The 19,636-nt window shown below is 54.4% G+C and overlaps 2 protein-coding genes across 4 annotated transcripts in view; one reads left to right on the top strand and one right to left on the bottom strand.

The window, feature by feature from the left end:
* Positions 1-3,047, bottom strand: part of TBC1D19 (TBC1 domain family member 19) — a 39,335-nt gene extending 36,288 nt beyond the window's left edge. The window contains exon 1 of one of the 3 annotated variants that reach the window (XR_013588742.1): positions 2,170-3,047. Coding sequence is in view for 2 of the 3 variants with exons in the window: in XM_078618885.1 (XP_078475011.1) it covers positions 2,170-2,176 (7 nt within the window). In the remaining variant the exon portion in view is untranslated. The remainder of the gene's footprint in view (positions 1-2,169) is intronic. The other 2 variants (XM_078618885.1, XM_078618883.1) reach the window with 2 other exon arrangements.
* LOC144736262 (membrane-associated progesterone receptor component 1-like) lies at positions 2,222-18,524 on the top strand. The gene is made up of 3 exons (XM_078618887.1): positions 2,222-2,571; positions 12,646-12,801; positions 13,423-18,524. The coding sequence occupies exons 1-3, from the start codon at positions 2,277-2,279 to the stop codon at positions 13,518-13,520; spliced, it is 549 nt and encodes a 182-aa protein (XP_078475013.1). The 5' UTR covers positions 2,222-2,276; the 3' UTR covers positions 13,521-18,524.
* The last annotated feature ends 1,112 nt before the right edge of the window (positions 18,525-19,636 follow it).

Genomic DNA, 19,636 nt, shown 5'->3' with positions numbered 1-19,636 from the left:
TTATGGTTTTATTTTTATTATTTTAATATTTCCCTTCTACGTGGCTTTACCGAAAGAACCAAGAAGATGAATCCCTGCAGTCACGAAAGCTTTAAATCGAAAAACTAGGAATTGTTAAAGCTTTCCACCTTGACAGGTTAAAAAAAAGCATTAACGTTTGAAGTTTATCTCCCTATGGTGAGAGCTGGCCAAAGTCGAACAATGAAACCGCTACGGTATTCTAATCGACTATTTAGTTTTTTTGCGTGTGGTTGTTTACCGGGGCCACTTTTATATAAAACAAACAGGGTGCTTCTACATTTTTTTTAACACTCATATGGGTCTATCGTTTTTAACGGAAAAAGAACGGACAATACACCGTAACGTGATAACAAATACTCTACTTTACTATCAGCTCTCTCGCTGGATCAGCAGTTCCACTGCTGGATGTTTTTTTTTCCACCTGAGGACGACCGCTTGTGTTGCGATCGAAACGTCGAGATTTATTTATTTATTTCTACCTACGTGAACCAAGGAGTCCGGAATCGTAGGTCCTTGTGCAACTTCTTATTCGGCACTTAATGATGTATTCATGCACCGATATCGTCCCTTTTTTATTTCACGCTTTCTATTAACTCACTCTGTCTGTTGTTGTATCCTCAAATCTTGTAACTCAATTTTAACCCACTTCCCAATGTGGTATCGACTGCAAACGTGGTATACTTATGTCTTACTGATGACAATACTATATTCTATCATACAAAATTTATCTTTTTAAACATTATTTTTATATGTTATGTTTCGGCTTGGGTCTAATTGTCCACGCTCAACTGACGTTGGCTGTAATTGGCCACGGTCCCTTAAGTTATGGCAAGCTTCGGGGCCACTTCCTGGAGTCGTGGAGTTCTGCCATTACTAGGGGCCGTCCATAAATGACGTCACGCGATTTTGGACGATTTTTGACCCCCCCCCCCCCCTCCTAGTCCCATCGCATCACAAAAAGTCAGACCCCCCCTAAAATATGACATCACAAAGCTCTCCCCCCCCAAAAAAAATGTAAAATGCTTCAAATCGCTTTAAACTATTGTCATTGTAGTGCGTATTTAATGTGGAGCTGCACTCTGATGTTGTAGAAAACATTTATTAAAAAGTCTATTTAATTAAGTATAACGTGTTGTCTATATTCATTAAAAGTTGCGCATTTTGATGTGACGTCACATTTCTCAAATCCCCCCCCCCCCCCCTTCGTCACACATCGTCACAAATGTTTGACCCCCCCCGTCCCCTAGGTGCGTGACGTCATTTATGGACAGCCCCTAGTACATTTAATAAAAGCATGTTTCTTTAAAGTTTATTTTATTTTTACTAATTCTCGTTTCGTTCGTTCGTCGTCGCTGTGCCGTTGCTGGCCACCTCCTCGTGCGGTCGACATATTGCTGATGCGATGACGTCACAAAGGCCCGGGCCCACGACGAACATCTCCGGTTCGGCGGCTCACGCGAGCACAGCTTTTTGCGAGACCTTTACTCAACAACAACAACAACAAAAACGACGTTCTTGCCCGATAAGTCGAGTTACTGAACCGATAATCGATAGGAGTTATCGATTACGTAATCGATACTCGGATATTTCAGCACTCATTAAAAAAAATTGCAATAAAACCCGCAGTAAAAACAATCCCTTATTTTGCTCACTAAATAAATGTTAACTAATCGCAATGTTAACTTACGTTTATTTAAACGCTTCAAAAGACCCGAGGCCTCATACAAAAGTCAAAGACCCCCCGTATAGCCTCAACAGACCGATGGGGCAAGTGCTGTAAACGAGTCGCACCTATAAAGTCCTGCACGGCACACGAGAGAGAGCGGGTGGATGGCCAGCACCGCCTTTGTCTCCCCTCGTGACGACGTTACCACGCCAGGTACAGTACTTCTAGAATTTGAAGCTTTCGTGACTGCAAGGATTCATACTCTTAGGTTTTTTCGGTAAAGTCACGTAGGTAAAAATTAATAATAAATAAAATAGTAGAAATAAAATAATAAATCACGACGTTTCGTTTCATTTATATTATTTATCTTTTAGTATTTATTTTTACCTACTTGACTTTACCGAAAAAACCTAAAAGTACAGTACTTTCGTCTCACCACTGTACATACAGTCCGCGTACAGTCAACGGCCTCGCTCCCTCACCCAACATGGCCGCCGTCCGAGAGATTAGAGAGCTGTGACGTCACTTCCGTCCACGTGACCTCGCTGTCGCCCCTCCCCCCTCCTCCCCTCGCCTCACAGTGAAGACGATGGCGGCCTCCGAGATACTCCAGGATCTGTTGACGAGCCCCCTGAACCTGGCCCTGCTCGCCCTGTGCGCCTACCTCCTCGTCAAGATCGTCAGAGGAAGCGGCGGCGGCGGTGGCGGCGGAGACGGAGCGGGAGGAGACGGCGGAGGGGAAGAGCCGCTGGCCCGACTCAAGAGGCGCGACTTCAACGTGGAGCAGCTCCGCGAGTTCGACGGCGTGCGGAGTCCGCGCATCCTCATGGCGGTCAACGGGAAGGTGTTCGACGTGACGGAGGGGAGGCGCTTCTACGGGCCAGGTGAGGAGGCGGTGAGGGGCGAGCGCGCCGGCGTCGATGTTGCACGGGTGTGGTGTGTGTGGGTGGTGTGGTGTGTGTGGGGGGGTTGTGTGTGTGGGGGTTGTGTGTCTGGGTTGTGTGTGTGGGGTGGGGTGTGTGTGGTGTGGGGGTTGTGTGTGTGTGTGGGGTGTGTGTGGGTTGTGTGGGGGGGTTGTGTGTGTGTGGGTTGTGTGTGTGTGTGGGTTGTGTGTGGGGGGGTTGTGTGTGGGGGGGTTGTGTGTGTGTGGGGTGTGTGTGTCGTGTGTGTGTGGGGAGTGTAGGGGTTGTGTGTGTGGTGGGTGTGTGTGTGGTGGGTGTGTGTGTGGGGATTGTGTGTGTGGGGGTTGTGTGTGTGGGGGTTGTGTGTGTGGGGGTTGTGTGTGTGGGGGTTGTGTGTGTGGGGGTTGTGTGTGTGGGGGTTGTGTGTGTGGGGGTTGTGTGTGTGGTGTGGGGGTTGTGTGTGTGGTGTGGGGGTTGTGTGTGTGGTGTGGGGGTTGTGTGTGTGGTGTGGGGGTTGTGTGTGTCTGGGTTGTGTGTGTCTGGGGTGTGTGTGTGTCTGGGGTGTGTGTGTGTGGGGGTTGTGTGTGTGTGTGGGGGTTGTGTGTGTGTGTGGGGGTTGTGTGTGTGTGTGGGGGTTGTGTGTGTGTGTGGGGGTTGTGTGTGTGTGTGTGAGTGTGGGGGTTGTGTGTGTGTGTGGGGGTTGTGTGTGTGTGTGAGTGTGGGGGTTGTGTGTGTGAGTGTGGGGGTTGTGTGTGGGGGTTGTGTGTGTGTGTGGGGGGGTTGTGTGTGTTGGGGTTGTGTGTGTGGGGGTTGTGTGTGTGGGGGTTGTGTGTGTGGGGGTTGTGTGTGGGGTGTTCCAACAGGTTGCAACAGACAAGCAGTGATACTGTGTCTGTTCGACTACAGCTGCACCGTCACACAACACCCTATATACTGCAAAACATATTGCATAGTATACACCACACACCACATAACCACACCACACTACCACACCGCACACTACACCACCACACACTACACTACACACCACATACCACAACCACACACCACACTACCACACTACACACCACACCGCACTACACACCACACTGCACACTACACACCACACACTACACTACACACCACATACCACAACCACACCACACACCACACTACCACACTACACACCACACCGCACTACACACCACACTGCACACTACACACCACACACTACACACCGCACTACACACTACACACCACACTACCACACTGCACACTACACACACACTACCACACCGCACACTGCACACACACTACACACCACACTACCACGCCGCACACTGCACACACACTACACACCACACTACCACACCGCACACTGCACACACACTACACACCACACTACCACACCACACACTGCACATTGCACACCACACACAGCCACACAGCACACCGTGAACACGGTGTTAAACTGTGACTTTGTGGACACTTGGTGTGGGCTGTTGCCTCCTTCCGCACCGGGCCACAAGACGCGTGCGTCCCTCCCACACCCCCATGCCACGGCACCAGCGTCACACAGCTGTGCTGGCAATCTATCAGTGGACCAGGCAAAGGCCTGTGTGCCCATCATCATCATCGTCCACGGCCATGCTCACTCCACTGCTGGACGAAGGCTCTTCCAAGCCGCCGCCATCTCCCGCGGCGGTGTAACAGTTCAGCCCGTCACCTCCCCCTCTGTTTCAGTTTTCAGTTTCACTCATTAGGTATAGCCATGTGAGCCATTCGGCTCTTGAATCGGGTTCCACCACAACAAACAACAAAAACATGAACAAGAAAACATCTTAAAGTGACTATGTGACTATGTGCAAACAGAAAATTCAAGCTAAGACGGCAAAATATTGCAGAAAAAAGCACCGTACACCAACGCTGTGTGCAAAAATCCCAGCGGGATGCAAGTCAAACAACAATAACCGCAAGACAACTTAGATTAAAGCCATCAGTCTAACTCCGTACTACAACAACACAAACATGGCCAAACCAAAAAACGTTTCGAAATCACCAAAATAATACGTGAGCCGGCCTGATTGGTCGGGGGGGGAGCGTTCCATTCCTCGGCCACTTACTCCCGTCACGATCCTCGGCCGCCGTCCCATCGTAACCCCGTCGTGTTCCGTGCACAAAAACAAAAACAGCAGCAGCCGCCGATCGGCACGCAATGGCGGGGACGTCACCAGAGGCGCCTGTGCCAGCCTAGGTGCACTTTGAGGCTGTCACGTGAAGTGTCGAATGGCTGACTGCTGGCAGGAGGTCACAGGACAGACCCAACAGGCGCCATGGGTTGACTGCTGCGCAAGGCTAGGTGCAGGAGGTCACAGGGCAGACCCAGCAGGCGCCATGGGTTGACTGCTGTGCCAGGCTAGGTGCAGGAGGTCACAGGACAGACCCAGCAGGCGCCATGGGTTGACTGCTGTGCCAGGCTAGGTGCAGGAGGTCACAGGACAGACCCAGCAGGCGCCATGGGTTGACTGCTGCGCAAGGCTAGGTGCAGGAGGTCACAGGACAGACCCAACAGGCGCCATGGGTTGACTGCTGTGCCAGGCTAGGTGCAGGAGGTCACAGGACAGACCCAACAGGCGCCATGGGTTGACTGCTGTGCCAGGCTAGGTGCAGGAGGTCACACAGGACAGACCCAGCAGGCGCCATGGGTTGACTGCTGTGCCAGGCTAGGTGCAGGAGGTCACAGGACAGACCCAACAGGCGCCATGGGTTGACTGCTGCGCCAGGCTAGGTGCAGGAGGTCACGGGACAGACCCAACAGGCGCCGTGGGTTGACTGCTGCGCAAGGCGAGGTGCAGTAGGTCACGGGACAAACCCAACAGGTGCCGTGGGTTGACTGCTGCGCCAGGCTAGGTGCAGGAGGTCACGGGACAGACCCAGCAGGTGCCTTGGGTTGACTGCTGCGTCAGGCTAGGTGCAGGAGGTCACGGGACAGACCCAGCAGGTGCCATGGGTTGTACTGCTGCACCAGGCTAGGTGCAGGAGGTCACGGGACAGACTCAGGTGCCATGGGTTGTACTGCGGCGCCAGGCTAGGTGCAGGAGGTCACGGGACAGACCCAGCAGGTGCCATGGGTTGTACTGCTGCGCCAGGCTAGGTGCAGGAGGTCACGGGACAGACCCAGGCACCATAGGTTGACTGCTGCGCCAGGCTAGGTGCAGGAGGTCACGGGACGGACCCAACAGGTGCCGTGGGTTGACTGACTCGGGTGACTGGCACCAGCTGTGCACACGCTCCTGTGCCCGCTCTCACTTTGTGTCGGTCGCCTGCGTGTGTTCTCGAATCCGCGTTGTCCTGTCTCTCCCTCGGTGTGTAATTGAAACCGAGCATCTCGCTCTCTGACCCCTCCGTTTTTTTCTTCTTGTTATTGACCCAAACCAGGCCACACATGGCAGAGGCAGCAGGCACTGATCACGCACTGATCACGTACACGCACGTGCGCGTGCATGTACGGTGAACTTCGTTTGCGCCGCACATAGACGACAAGCACTTCTCAATAAACGAGTTTTTCAATGGAAACGATTTTAAGAAGTGCAATTGCCCCAGTGGCTGCCTAATGTCGGAAGGAGGAGCGTTCCAGACGGCCGTCGTAGTACTTTGGACACTGCGCGTGTCCTGGTGTGCTTGGGGGGGGAGCGGTAGTGTAGCGGTTAGCGCGCTGCGCTATGAACCCGGCGACACGGGTTCAATTCCCGCTCATGGCCAACACCGGTGACGGTTATCTGAACCGGTCCCGAGCCTCCCCTAGGTCGACTCAGCCTCCAATGATTACCTGGTGCGGTGTGCAAACATCGCCACTGGGGAGACAAAGGTGGTCGGGCGTGGAGCTGGCCACCCGTTCCGGCCTTCATAGCTGCTTGCTAACATCACTTGCCCCTACAGTCTGTTAAGGCTATACGTGGGATCTTTGTCTTTTGTATTAATCCTCCTCCCCTCAACTCACGTGCAGCTAGGTCATCAATCCACTGCCGAATGAAGGGCTTCCCATGCCGTGTGGATCATGGGGGGGGAGTAGGGCAGTGTTTTTATTACTTCACGCTGGTAGTGCGGGTTTGTAAGGGGCCATCCGTTTAGTAGGTACGCAAAAATCTGTCAACTTGACCCCCCCCCCTCCCTGTACGCACGCGGACTTTTTACACCCCCCCCCCCCCACCTGCGTACGAACGCCTGACGCACCCCCCCCACCCCCCCCTGAATCCTATAGAACGGCCGATATTGAATCCACGCAGAAACGATTAAGGAATCATAACATTAACGTGTTTAAGCAAACAGATAGGCCACCACCGGACTATCCCATTTGAAGGCCAATGTCGATAAATTATTGTCGAGGCTTCACCCCCCCACCATAAGCAAGCGTACGCATTTGGGTTAACTTTCCCCCCTCCATGCGTACGTACTAAAGGGCGGGGAGTATAGATGGAGTGTACCACCCCACCACACCCACAGCCCTATGGCAACCTGTTAGTGTGCGTTGATTGCCCTTGCAAGAAATATCCAGGCTCAAGTCCCGCTTAGCTTGTGAGGTGTGCCGAGATTTGGGCGCATTCCGGATGATGTTGTGCCCATAGGGCTGCGTGTACAATTAATGTCACGCGTTGACTGCGCGTGTGAGCGTGCGTGTGCGCGTGTGTGTGTGCGCGCGCGTGTGCGTGTGTGCGTGTGTTTGCCCTCTGACCAACGACTAGTCATCTGTAAGATGCGCCTGCCATTCTTCCACTCCGGTGGTGGGTGTACACCCAGGACCCCATTCCGACCTAAGGTCTCAGTTAGCTGATGAAAGTTGCAAGCGAGAATTTCATTATCGCTTGCGGCTGGGGTTGGCATCATCCCCCACTCCTCCTGATGTCGAGGGTAAATGGGCGAGGTTTAGGACTGTGACTCATGCAGCTGCAATGGCTGTTTTGGGTATGCGGTCCAGACATCCCCAGAGACCCTGGCTGACAGAGGAGGTGTTCAGGTTAGTTGAGAAAAAGCGACAGGCCCACTCTCATCGGCTACAGCATCCCACGTCAGAGAATGAGGAGGCTTACCGCAGCCTTCGCTCGGAGGTTCGGAGAGCCGTGAGGCGCTGCAAGGATGGGTGGTGGTCGTGGGTTGCTGAGGAGATGGAGTCTGCCTCAGTGGCCCACGATCAGAAATCCCTATTTTACTCCATCAAAAAAGTAACCTGCAGTGCCACACATTACAATCAGGGGAAAAAACAGTGATCCAATCTCCGACCCCCAGGAACAGGTTTGCAGATTTGCTGAGCATTTCTGTGAGGTCCTGGGGGAGGGAAATCCCTCAGCCAGGAAAACATCATGGCATAAAGTGGGGGTGACCCTGCCGAGGCTGCGGTGCCTCAAATATTGGAAGAAATCACCCCTGTGAGTAGCTGGCTGAGGTGCCATCTGTTGAGGAAGTACTGAGGGCGATCCAGAGTCAGACCAGGAAAGGCACCGGGCAGAGATGATCTCCCAAGCGAAATGCTGAGGGAGGGTGGCGTTTGTGCACAGACTGCCCTATATGATATCATAACAACAGTCTGGACCACTGGATGGGTTCCGCAGGATTGGAAGGATGCCCTGGTGGTCCCCCTCTTTAAGAAGAGGGACCGCACAGACTATAACAACTACAGGGGCATCTCACTCCTCAGTGTGCCGGGAAAGGTCCTGACAAGGATTATTCAACATCGCCTTGCCAGGCACGCTGAGGAGAGGCTTGCGGAGCCCCAATGCAGTTTCAGGAAAGGGCGGTCTTGCACAGATTCCATATTTTCTGTCCGTCTGCTACAGCAGAGGTGAAGGGAGTTCCAACAAGACCTACATCTCTGCTTTATTGACCTCGTCAAGGCCTATGATACCATCAGTCGGCCTGGGCTGTTCTTCGTGCTTTCGGAGTCCCTGACCCTCTGCTCACGATCATTAAGGACCTTCATGATGGTGAGTGGGCCCAGGTAAAATTACGTGGCTGGGAGTCAGAGCAATTCCCTGTACACCTTGGGGTGCTATAGGGATGTCCTCTGGCTTCCACATTATTCGACATCTATTTTGATCATGTAGTTCATGAAGCCTTCAATAGGTGTACCGGGGGAATTTCCATTTGGTACAGATATAATGGGAGGCTGATCGATGCCCGGGTGCGGTCAAGGGATGGCTCCCTATTGGTCAACCACGTTATGTATGCCGATGATTTGGTAATTGCTGCTCATTCAGAGGAGGAGTTAGAGACGCTTCTGCTGAAACTGGAGTGTGCCACCATCGGGCCCACCAAAACTAAGCACCTGCCTGGGTATTTTCTACCATTGGACACTCCACCCCCACAACTCCCAATCGGTGAAGGGGCAGTTGTGGAGAGTGGAGAGTTTCCCATACCTGGGCATTGTGCTCATGACCGGCTCCGGTTTGGCAGCGGAGGTCTCACTCCGAATCAGTCGAGCGGCAATATCTTTTCATCGGTTGCGTAACGCTGTGTGGAAGCTGCCTGGTCTGTCGCTCCGCACGAAGCTTCAGGTCTTCTCGACCAAAGTCATTCCCTCCCTTCTCTACGCTTACGAACATGGACCCCCCCTAATGGAGCATCTTCACCGGTTAGAAACATTTAGGCTGGCCTGCCTACGATCCGTCCTGGGTTTAACCAGGCTGGATTGTGTGAGGAGCGCACAAATCCTTGAAAGTTCTGGGCAAAGTCCCATCGGTGAGCTCCTCCGGCAGGAAAGGCTGCGTTGGCTGGGTCATGTAGCCCGCATGCCCAGCCACCGTATGCCTAAACAGCTTTTGTTCAGCTGGATCGAGGGGGCTAAACGGGCGCAGCACGGGCTAGCGAAGAGATGGAGTGATGTGGTACAGGAGGACGTGGAGCTAGTGGACTTGCCGATGACTGGTACCAGCGGTGTCAAAATCGGCCTCAGTGGAGGAGGCTCGTGAAGGACACTACTGGGCAGTTGGAGGCAGTTGCCCTCCAACAACAACGGAGGGCGGAGGAGCGACGCTCACAACAACGAGCGGAGCGCCGTGTGGCTAAAGCACAGCAAGTTGGCACAGTAGGGGGCACAGGTGGTGCATCAGCCAGTCATCTCAGTCAGTCGACCCGTGGCCCCTGGGTCTGCTTGTGACCTCTTGCCAGCGGACGTTTGACACTTCACGTGGCCTCAAGGTGCACATAGCCTGGCACAAGCGTCGTGGTGACATCACCGCCACTTAGTGGCGGATGGTGGTTGTTGTTGTTGTGTGTGTGTGTGCGTGCATTGTGTGAATGTGGGGAGCGGTAGTGTAGTAGCGGTTTGTGCGCTGCGATACGAACCTGGAGATCTGGGTTCGATTCCCGCTCACTGCCGACACCGGTGGCGATTATCTGAACCGGTCCTGGGCCTCCCCTAGGTCGACTCGGCCTCAAATGTGTACCTGGTGCGGTGTCTAAAAACATCGCCACTGGGGAGACAAAGGCGGCCGGGCGTGGTGCTGGCCACCCACCCCCTCGTGTGCTGTGCCGGCCTTCTTATGTGCTCCCTAACAGCGCTTACCCCAACAGTCTGTTAAAGCTATACCGGGGATCTTTGTCTTTTTTTGTGAAGATTTAGCGATGGGTACCTTTATATTTAAAGGAATTCCATCTACTTTGCTGACACATTATTAGGGGGTCACGTGGACACCCAGGTTTACTAACCCCCCCCCCCCATGAGTGAGGAGCGTGGTTAGTTGAGGTTGGTTAGTTGAGGTTGGTCAGTTGAGTGTTGGTCAGTTGAGTGACCCGTACACACGTGCTCATTCCACCTTGTACTCACGCACCTGCACCACCACCACCTCCGCTCACTTTCTGAACACCCACTGGTTGATCCGGACATCCGCCGTGTAGCCGACACAGAGATTCTCCGGGGACCCCCCCCCCCCCCCCCCGTGTAGCCTACACAGAGATTATCCGGGAAAGTGCCATGTCGCCTTGCGTGCGCGCACACGTGCCCAGCAAGGCAAGGCCGGTGCCTTGAAGAGGGGACGATGACCTTCTACGCACGCAGGTGGCTGCGGGTGCCGACTTGGCCTACCAAGTGGTGTGACGCACTTGGGCTGGCCCATTGCTTGCGCGGCGCGTCCAGCCTGGCCGCCTCGCTACTGGACCCCACGGGCTCACGCTGCCACCACCGTTTCAGATGTTCGCCACTCCTGGCTCGCCAGTCCCGACACGCAGATAATACTCATTGCTGACCGACTCACCACCATACCAACTCCCCACACCATACCAACCCCCCCACACCATACCAACCCCCCACACCACACCAACTCCCCCACACCAACTCCCCCACACCAACTCCCCCACACCATACCAACCCCCCACACCACACCAACTCCCCCACACCAACTCCCCCACACCATACCAACTCCCCCCCCCGCACCATTACCAACTCCCCACCATACCAGAGATTAACGAGGTTTGTACTGTGGACACACCAGAGCCAATCGTGTGTTCTACTTTCGTGATCTCCGCCTGTTTCAGGGGAGGTGGTTAGGAGAGCAAACAAAAGTTTGGGGGTGGAGACTCTGAACCTTCAGCCGTTGAGGTCAAGGGTTCAAATTCCAGCCACTGCTTGAGATTAACAAGATTTGTTTTGGAGGTCACTGCCTGTTGGCCGATGGGCGCACAGCGGCTCTGCATAGCCCACCGTGTTCACCCGCTCGGTTCGTGCCAATCGAGCGCATGTGGCAGACGAGCAGTGAGCCTGTGCTTGCCGTTGGTTACGACGATGATGCACGGCCATTTTTATTTAGTTTTTTACCTACGTGACTTTACCATAAAAAACTAAAAGTATGGATCACGGGCATGTTACTGATGGCAGTGGTTAGTGGGGTTGATAGCCCAGCAGGGTTAGCGGCGGTGTAGTGGTTAGCGGCGGTGTAGCGGTGTAGTGATTAGTAGCGGTTAGCCCAGCAGGTTTAGCGGTGGTGTAGCGGTTAGCCGCTGTATAGTGGTTAGCGGCGGTGTAGCGGTTAGTAGCGGTGTAGTGGTTAGTGGCGGTGTAGTGGTTAGCAGCGGTGGTGTAGCGGTTAGTGGTGGTGTAGTGGTGGTGTAGTGGTGGTGTAGCGGTTAGCGCACTGCGCGACCCAACCCGGCAACCCGCGTCCGATTCCCACTCGCAACCAACATCGGTGACGAATATCTAAACCCTTCCCGGGCCTCCCCTACGTCGACTCGGCCTCAAATGACGACCTGCTGCGGCCTGTAAACATCAGGCAAAGTCAGCCAGGCGTGGCGCTGGTCACCCGCCTTAGCAAGTGCTTGCTAAAAGCAAGGGGCTGTTGACGGCTATGTGTGGGGGGGATCTTTGTGGAGGGTTGCTTGATGATAATGGTCGTGTTATCCACTCGGTTGTCTGTTCAGAAGGAAGAGTGTGTCTCGGTCCGTACCTCCACAAGTAGTGAGGACGGCGGAGCGTTTCGCGATGCCGGTGGACGGCTTTGGGATTCATGGCGGCGCCACTCGCAGGCCGCCGAATCTTCGACGCGCCGTTTGTGGCATCGGGCGGCCGCGATTCGGTTGATGGTCGACCGTCGGTGGCGTGGAAAGTTAAAACCGGTAGAGGTTCAACGGTGGGGGACGCTCCCGCACGAGAGACGTTTAGTTTTGTAAATGTTGTGGCTTGGCTCTCCAACACACCGTTGTGCTGTACTAGTATACTACACTATACACTACACTATACACTACACTATACACTACACTACTATACACTATACTATACACTACACTACTATACACCACACTACTATACACTACACTACTATACACTACACTACTATACACTACACTACTATACACTACACTATACACTACACACTAGTGATGTAATAGTGACGAATTGGCCACGTTCTGTTGACGTGACAACCCTTACTAGTTGGCCGTGTCGGGTGGTGGCGGGTTTAACGACACATTTATATATTTACGCGATCCAACCCAAAGAAACCTCGACTATGGACGTTTAGCTTTGTCGTGGGCCGCCGTCGAAACTCTCACGGTGGCGGCGACGGGGTCGTGTGTGCGTGCGGATTGCAGAGGGCCCCTATGGGGTGTTTGCGGGGCGCGACGCCTCGCGCGGCCTCGCCACGTTCTGCCTGGACCGCGACGCGCTCAAGGACGCCTACGACGACCTCTCAGACATGTCGCCCACCGAGATGGAGAGCGTCCACGAGTGGGAGATGCAGTTCACGGGTCAGTCTGGCGCCCCCCCCTCACACCCCCTCACCCCCACCGCACCCCCCCGTAACCCCCCTCCACACCCCCCCACCCCCACCGCACCCCCCCCACCCCACCTGTGGTTATCATTAACGTGACGTTATCGTTAACGCCGCTATCCGACTAGGGTCGCCTCAGCCCCCCTCATGCGCTCACGTCGCTGACGACATCGACGTCGTCATTGTCATCGTCGTCATCGTCGTCGTGTTCCATCCTTTCTCGTTACCCGTCGCCTCTCCGCCTTCGCCACCACCACTACTACTACCCTACGAATCACCTCGATTGACGTGAATTCGATATTCGTCGTCACACCCTTCAGACCCTTCAGGGACGCATCCCTCCCGCCCCTCCCCCGCCGATGTGAGCTTGCAGCGAGGGGGGTACACAACACAACAGGCACGGGGCTGGGGCACCACCGCCCTACGGACGCGGGGAGGCTCCCTCAATGGGGCCTGGCTTGTCGGCTTGCCGCGTGGCGTTGTGTCGTTGTAGTCGTGTGGTGGTGTTGTTGTCTTGTGTAGTGTCGTGGTATTGTGTCGTGGTGTTGTTGTATCGTGATGTTCCGCGCGCTCTGCTGCTGCTGCCGCCGCCTTACAGAGAAGTACCACCACGTGGGCCGGCTTCTCAAGCCTGGTGAGGAGCCCAACGAGTACTCGGACACGGAGTCTTCGAGCGAGCGCACAAAGGACGACTAGAGACAGAGAGAGAGAGGAGACGGAGAGAGACGCGACGCAGCCTCGCTCCACCCCGACTCGGCAAACCACGTACCCCCCGCCCCCCCCCCCCCACGGCGATTCAATACTCGGTTAAACGATTCGGCGTGCCGCGAATTGTTCCTTATTTTTTTGTTGTTTAAATGTCGTTCCTGCCCCGGGGCCGCCTTGGTCAGTCCGCCGCCGGGGTAGAGGCCTTCCCCCGCGCGGCGCGTTGGCTACGGGATGCGCGCTGCCTTCGCCGGAGCTCGCCGCCACGCCGGTCGCTGCGGGTCGGTCGCGTGGATCTATCAAACGATCCGTTATCGCGTGCCGGCGGGGGAGCCGATGTTGACGGGTTAACCGGTGCAACGTTCGACGCCCCCCCCCCCCCTTCCCTCTGCGGTAAAGGCGAGAGTCAACAGATTCGAGCGTCGACGGTGTCGACGTAGTCCTCGGTCAAATCATGCGTAGGTGATGGATGGACTCGCTCGCCGGTTCGTTTGACGCCTGCGGCCACTGGGCGCCCACTCTGTGCGCTACCGCAGCTCCCCGATTAGCACGGTCGGCCCACGTACGGGTGCTAAACAAGTTGGACACGCCGCGCGCATCGCTAGCAACTCAAGAGAAAAAAAATCGTCCATAGTTATTCAACCGAATCATGGCAATTAATCGAGCGATGGTGGATGGGGAGGCGATTTGACACGAAGCCTTCGGTTCCACAATGCCTCGGGCCTATCCCTCCACCCCAGACTGCCGCAATCGATCCGACCCAACCATGCCCGACCCAACCATAGCCCAGCATCTTCCTCTCCACCGCAGTCCCCCACCCCCCTCCCCCTACAACCCCCACACCACCAGGTCCTGCCTTCGAACCCTGCCCTTGTCACGCTGCGTCAACTGCATCACGCGCTCCCGGCCGTCACGGCCGCCCGGCTATCCCACATCACGCGCTCCCGACGCGGCCGACGCGGCCGCTACCCTTTTCCCCCGGGGACTCTGATCGCACTGGCGAGCGAGCAGCAGTTCCCTGGCTCGGAGCAGGGCACAAGCAGTTTGCTGCTGGCGCACCAATGTTGAGCCTTCTCTCCCTGGTGTGCATCGTTCGGCTTGTTGTTGGGGGGAAGGGGGGGGGTGTAATTGAAAGTGTCCGGAGAAAGCCACGCTCGCGTACGAGGGAAATACATCCAAGCTCACGGGATGCCACGGTAGCGAGATGTCAACTACCGCGCCTGGTGTACAGGAGGGCGTGGGTTCGATCCGGACCCTGACGACGCCTGCTGCGTATTTGGCGTTTGCGTGTCTCTCTCTCTCCCCGTGGTCGCGTGGATTTTTCTCCGTGTCCTCCGGTTTTTTGCCTCCGCGATTAGACTCGACATCGCTATGCGCTTAGAGTTAGTTGGCTGCTTGAAATTTCCATGCGACGATGAGAAGCTGCGTCGTTGACCTGTCATTTGCGTGGGGCCTTATCCGGTAAAATAAAAATAGTCTAGTTTAAACTCGGCTATACAGATCCATCAGAAACCCACTTGGTGTCCTGTCTCCCACGAGCACTCTGACGTTGGTGTCTCGCACACAGTGACAGTGACTTGCGCTTGCGCGATCCACCCGCTGGATTCCAGGCCGTAGTCGTAGTAACACGGGTCTGACGTGGCTTAATGGAACGGAGACTTTCCTGCTCTGGGAGGTCACCAAGGCGTTCCATTGTGTACTTATCGCCAGCCGACAGCGGACTTGAGGAGGAAGTGCTTTAAAATGACAACATCGGGGGGGGGCTCGTAACGGTTGTCGGGGCATTGTACCGGCATCGTAAGTTGCGAGTCCTGGGATTGAGTCTTCGGGATTAAGGTGTCCACGGTCAAAGCCGGTTCCAAAGCGCATGGGAGAGGGTTCTCAGCCGAGGTCACTCTTGTGAAAGACCCCAACGCAGAAGATCCCCCTGGCGTGTCGACCTTCCACGAAGCTGCTCGTGGTCACCACCCTCGGCCCGCATCCACCCCACAAACCACGGCAGCGGCAGATGCGGATGGAAAATTAACAACTCTCCGGTAGTGGTGGTGTGCGACTGTGGTCATACATACATCCAGAACAGACCGTACAATGACTCAATGCCCCCCGATCCACAAATACGACGTAGGAGACATCATCGCGGCGACAGTACCCTCCACCGCTCCTGCTCCTCCTGACGCGGTGATCTGTGCTTGACCACCTGTGCATGTTGTTGTCTCTGCATCGCCATCATTGGCCGCACGAAAGCAGAAGCCTGGTGACCGTGTAACGAAGCCACCCTGGCTGCTGCTACTGCGGCTGCTGCATCTTGCACTTCCCACCGCTTTGGCCGTGCCCCCAGTTGCCCCCAGTTGCCCCCAGTTGCCCCGACTGGCTCGCAACGGCCGTCGACCGCATGCCCCCGACGTGCAGCGAAACCGCTTTTGACAACGCGCGACAATAGATCGTCGGGCGACTGATCCGCGCAGGGGGGGGGGGGGTGCTTGGATCCTTTTTGATTTGATCAATTTGTGTCACGCAATGGGTTCGCGTCTAATCCCCGCAGCCCTCTGGGAGGTGCTGGGTGCTGCACCTGGATCCCAACAGCGGCGACGAATGTCCCTGAAATGTTCTCACCCCCCTACCCCCCCGTGCCCATTACTGGACTTCTGTGAGGCTGTGAGGGAGAGCTTCATCGGATTCCTCCTCCAGTCTGAAATAAACATTCTCATTTGCATTTTGGCCTCTTATGCCACCTGCTCATTGCCCAATAGAGAGTGGCTGTGGTTTCCCACCCCCCCAATACACGATTGCTATTGTGGCAATTTAAACAATTTTTATATTGGATACACCAGTTTTATATGGACACTGTATATATATACGATGATCGAATCGCTTTTCTGGGCGTCCCAAAGTCGCTTCTCTCGTGTCGGTCACTCGGCGCTCCTTGTGTGCTTGGCGAAGGTGCAGCCCCTGCAATGATTGCCCATGCCACTGCCGGCTGAATGTTCATGCCTGCTACCCCCCCCCACCGCCGCCAAAGGGAGACGTGGAGATCACTGACAGATAATCACGACAAACTCAACATGCCCGTCATTAACGCTGTGGCCTTAAAAGGTTACGGGGCGACTCTTCTACTTGTGAACGTTCGAATTAGAAACTTTCTGAGATACGAACAAACCTGTCCGTGTATCCAGTTGCCCGTTCGGATCGAGAGCCGTAAGTTCAACCGCCGCGCAATAGATGGCGGCGGTGGCATCTACATCTGCAGAACGTGAAGAACCGGTGGCATCTACGTCTACAGGAGATTATTCAACTTTTAAAGCAATCCCCCGTGTTTAGTCTTCATGCCGTAACAAAGTGTTTGGAATCGACGGGAGTAAAGTTGGACTTGCGAACAGACCTCTGGAATCTAGCTAATTCGTAAGTAAGGGGAGTCCCTGTACGTGTGTATGATGTAATATGCGACGTTTCAGGCGATGGGCCTTCTTCACAGCCCACGTGCGTCACAACGCGCAGAATAAAAACGTGCAACAGAGCATGACGTTGTGGGAGGCGGGCCTTGTTCATGGCGCTGTGAAGAACGTCAGCCACGATGTATTATTCCTCTCGAGGCCCCCCACCGTGTTATCTTACGAAGCGTTGAGTTTTTTTTTTATTATCCTCGTGTAGGGTACTTGGCCTACTCTTCCACGGTGGCCAGACGTCGTATAGGAGCTGCGACATTGCGAATATAAAAGTTCTACATTCGTATAAACGCGCATGACAATTATTTACTGCAACCCATTTAAAGAAACAAAAGCCGCCACCGTACAGCAGCGACGACAGCAGCAGAAGCGCAGCGTGGTGAGAGCAGTGGGGCCTTGAGGGCGGGGCATCGTGGAACATGACCACATCACGGAAGGGGTCACGGAAGGGGTTCCATGCCGCGTCACCGCTCTGCTCCACTGGTGCCCCGAGCCGTGCGTCCCTGCGGCCCCCCTTCCCTTCTGGGCGCTCCGACACCAAACGTGGCTCTGTTGTTTCGTTGTCTGCATGACGATAACGACGACGACCTCGGTTACGCTGGTCTGCTTTGTAATACGATGAGACCCGCACGGCGCGACGGGGAGTTCGAAAAACCTGTGCGCGTGCAACGTTTGCCGTATCAAGCGGCTTCGAAAACAAAAGAGACCGAAATATTTTGCCCGGTTTCAGATGAAGCCGAGTCGGTGGGTCGTGCGTTGACCCCCTGAGTAAGTCGATGAAGTGAGCGACGCACCACGGCGTATTTAACAGGCGTCGTAGCCCGCCGTTGACCAACGTCACCGTCAATGATAATATGTTTTTGGGTCGGATTGGCACGTGAGTGAATTACCAATGGTGGCTTGTACCACCACCACCCTCCTCCATCCAAAACAGCCGAGTAAAGTCGCGCGAAGAGAGACGTGCCAACGGCATTCGCCATCTATCGCTTCGACGCCACCGCTGTTTCCGCAGAGCGAGATCCATAACATTGTAGCAATCGGGTCCCTACGCGCCGTCAGCGCCGGGCGCTGGCGAACCGCGCCATCGGGGGCGATGGCCAGACTTGTGGCAGCCTTTGTTGTCTTGTGTGTCGCGTGGACTCGGGGCTGTACGACACGCGCATCGGCAATTGTGCTTGCGTGACGGGACCCCAGATTTCTGTTTAAAAACATCGAATGACGGATGCGATCCTGGTGCGTTGATGGTTTACGAATCGCCCCGGCAACGGCTGTGACATTTGCACCTTGTTGGGAGCAGCCTACGCGTCTGGATGCCGTATCCCATGAAGCGTCGATGCATACAAGTGCTGCGCCAGATGACATGCATTTATATAATCTCGCATTTTCTTTTGTCTTTTTTTTCCTTTCTTCCTGTGCTCCGTGATACAACTTTTGATGATTTTTGTAATCTTTGACTGTTGGAAATGTAACAGCAAAATAAAAATACATAAACGTATTAGAGGTAATTTGAATATGAAATGTGAAATAAATAAATAAACATTCTCGCTACGAACGTCAGTCGTGCCCTGAATTCTTCTTTTGGGAGATATCGACTGAGTGCTGGGCACAGCGTCGCTCCACAGCGCCGCCCCACCCTGGTCGATCCACTGCTGGATGAAGGCTCTCCGCAGGCCGACCCCACCGCCCACGACTCCGTGACGCAACTATCCGCCCCAGCACCTGCACACGAGTGGAGTTCACTGCTCCATTTCCGCGGTTGGAAGTTCCTAATTCGCGAGTGCGGAGCATTAATCCGGGCAAGTTGTGGTGTACGCACTTTGAACATCTTTCGCGCCCCGTACGTAGCCAACCGTGCGAATCGGAGGTGCGATGGATGAAAGCGATTCTGGTCTCGTTTCAGCTGACCTCGTGTGTGCCATATGTTGTCTTGTTCTGCGATTGTCTCTTCCCTTGACCAATTTCACACATCGTAAATAATCGGTTGTTCCAAGAGGAACGATTCGAAGTAGCGTAAAAGAATCGATTTGGAGCGGTGAGAGGCTGAAGAAATGAACTTGCAGGAGGAATTTTTCGATTTAAAGCTTTCGTGACTGCAGGGATTTATCTTGGTTCTTTCGGTAAAGTCACATAGAAGGCAAATAATAAAATAAAAAAACGTAATAAAATACAATTCTCACTAAGAATTTTATTTTATTATGTTTTATTATCACTGAGAATTGTATTTTATTATGTTTTATTATTTAATAAAATACAATTCACACTGAGAATGTTTATTGTGTCATGTTTTATTTATTTTATTATTTACCTTCTACATGACTTTACCAAAAGAACCAAGAAGTTGCAGGAGGAAGCCTACAGTCAGCAGAGCCTCGGATCATTAATTGTGGAGTGACTCCATCAGGCCTCCCTTGCCCAACGCTGGACGGAAATCTGTAAAACCGGGTCCCCCCACACCCACACCTGAGCCATTGGTTGCACGCAACCGAATCGCTTCCGTTTTGGACGTCTTCTGCAACCAGTTGCTCGCGGTAGAGACGGCCTCGGACTCGACTGCCGCGCATCGATCCGCTCGGAGATTTTGTCGGGCGGCCGCATTCCGTCGCGCGCGCACGGACTACGATCGGTCGCGACGGATCCTGAACGCGAGCCGATGGAATAAATCTC

The sequence above is a fragment of the Lampetra planeri genome, chromosome 60, assembly GCF_965212315.1.
Source record: "Lampetra planeri chromosome 60, kcLamPlan1.2.h2, whole genome shotgun sequence".
Lineage (NCBI taxonomy): Eukaryota > Metazoa > Chordata > Hyperoartia > Petromyzontiformes > Petromyzontidae > Lampetra > Lampetra planeri.
Note: the sequence above shows the minus strand (reverse complement) of the source record. Positions and strands in the feature narration are given on the sequence as shown.

What these genes read in the sequence shown, in the direction of transcription:
- LOC144736262 (XM_078618887.1), top strand. Translation starts at nt 2,277, where the DNA reads ATGGCGGCCTCCGAGATACTCCAGGATCTGTTGACGAGCCCCCTGAAC. An exon ending in GAGGCGCTTCTACGGGCCAG is followed by an intron (nt 2,572 to 12,645) that starts GTGAGGAGGCGG and finishes TGCGGATTGCAG; the next exon opens with AGGGCCCCTATGGGGTGTTT. An exon ending in GTGGGAGATGCAGTTCACGG is followed by an intron (nt 12,802 to 13,422) that starts GTCAGTCTGGCG and finishes GCCGCCTTACAG; the next exon opens with AGAAGTACCACCACGTGGGC.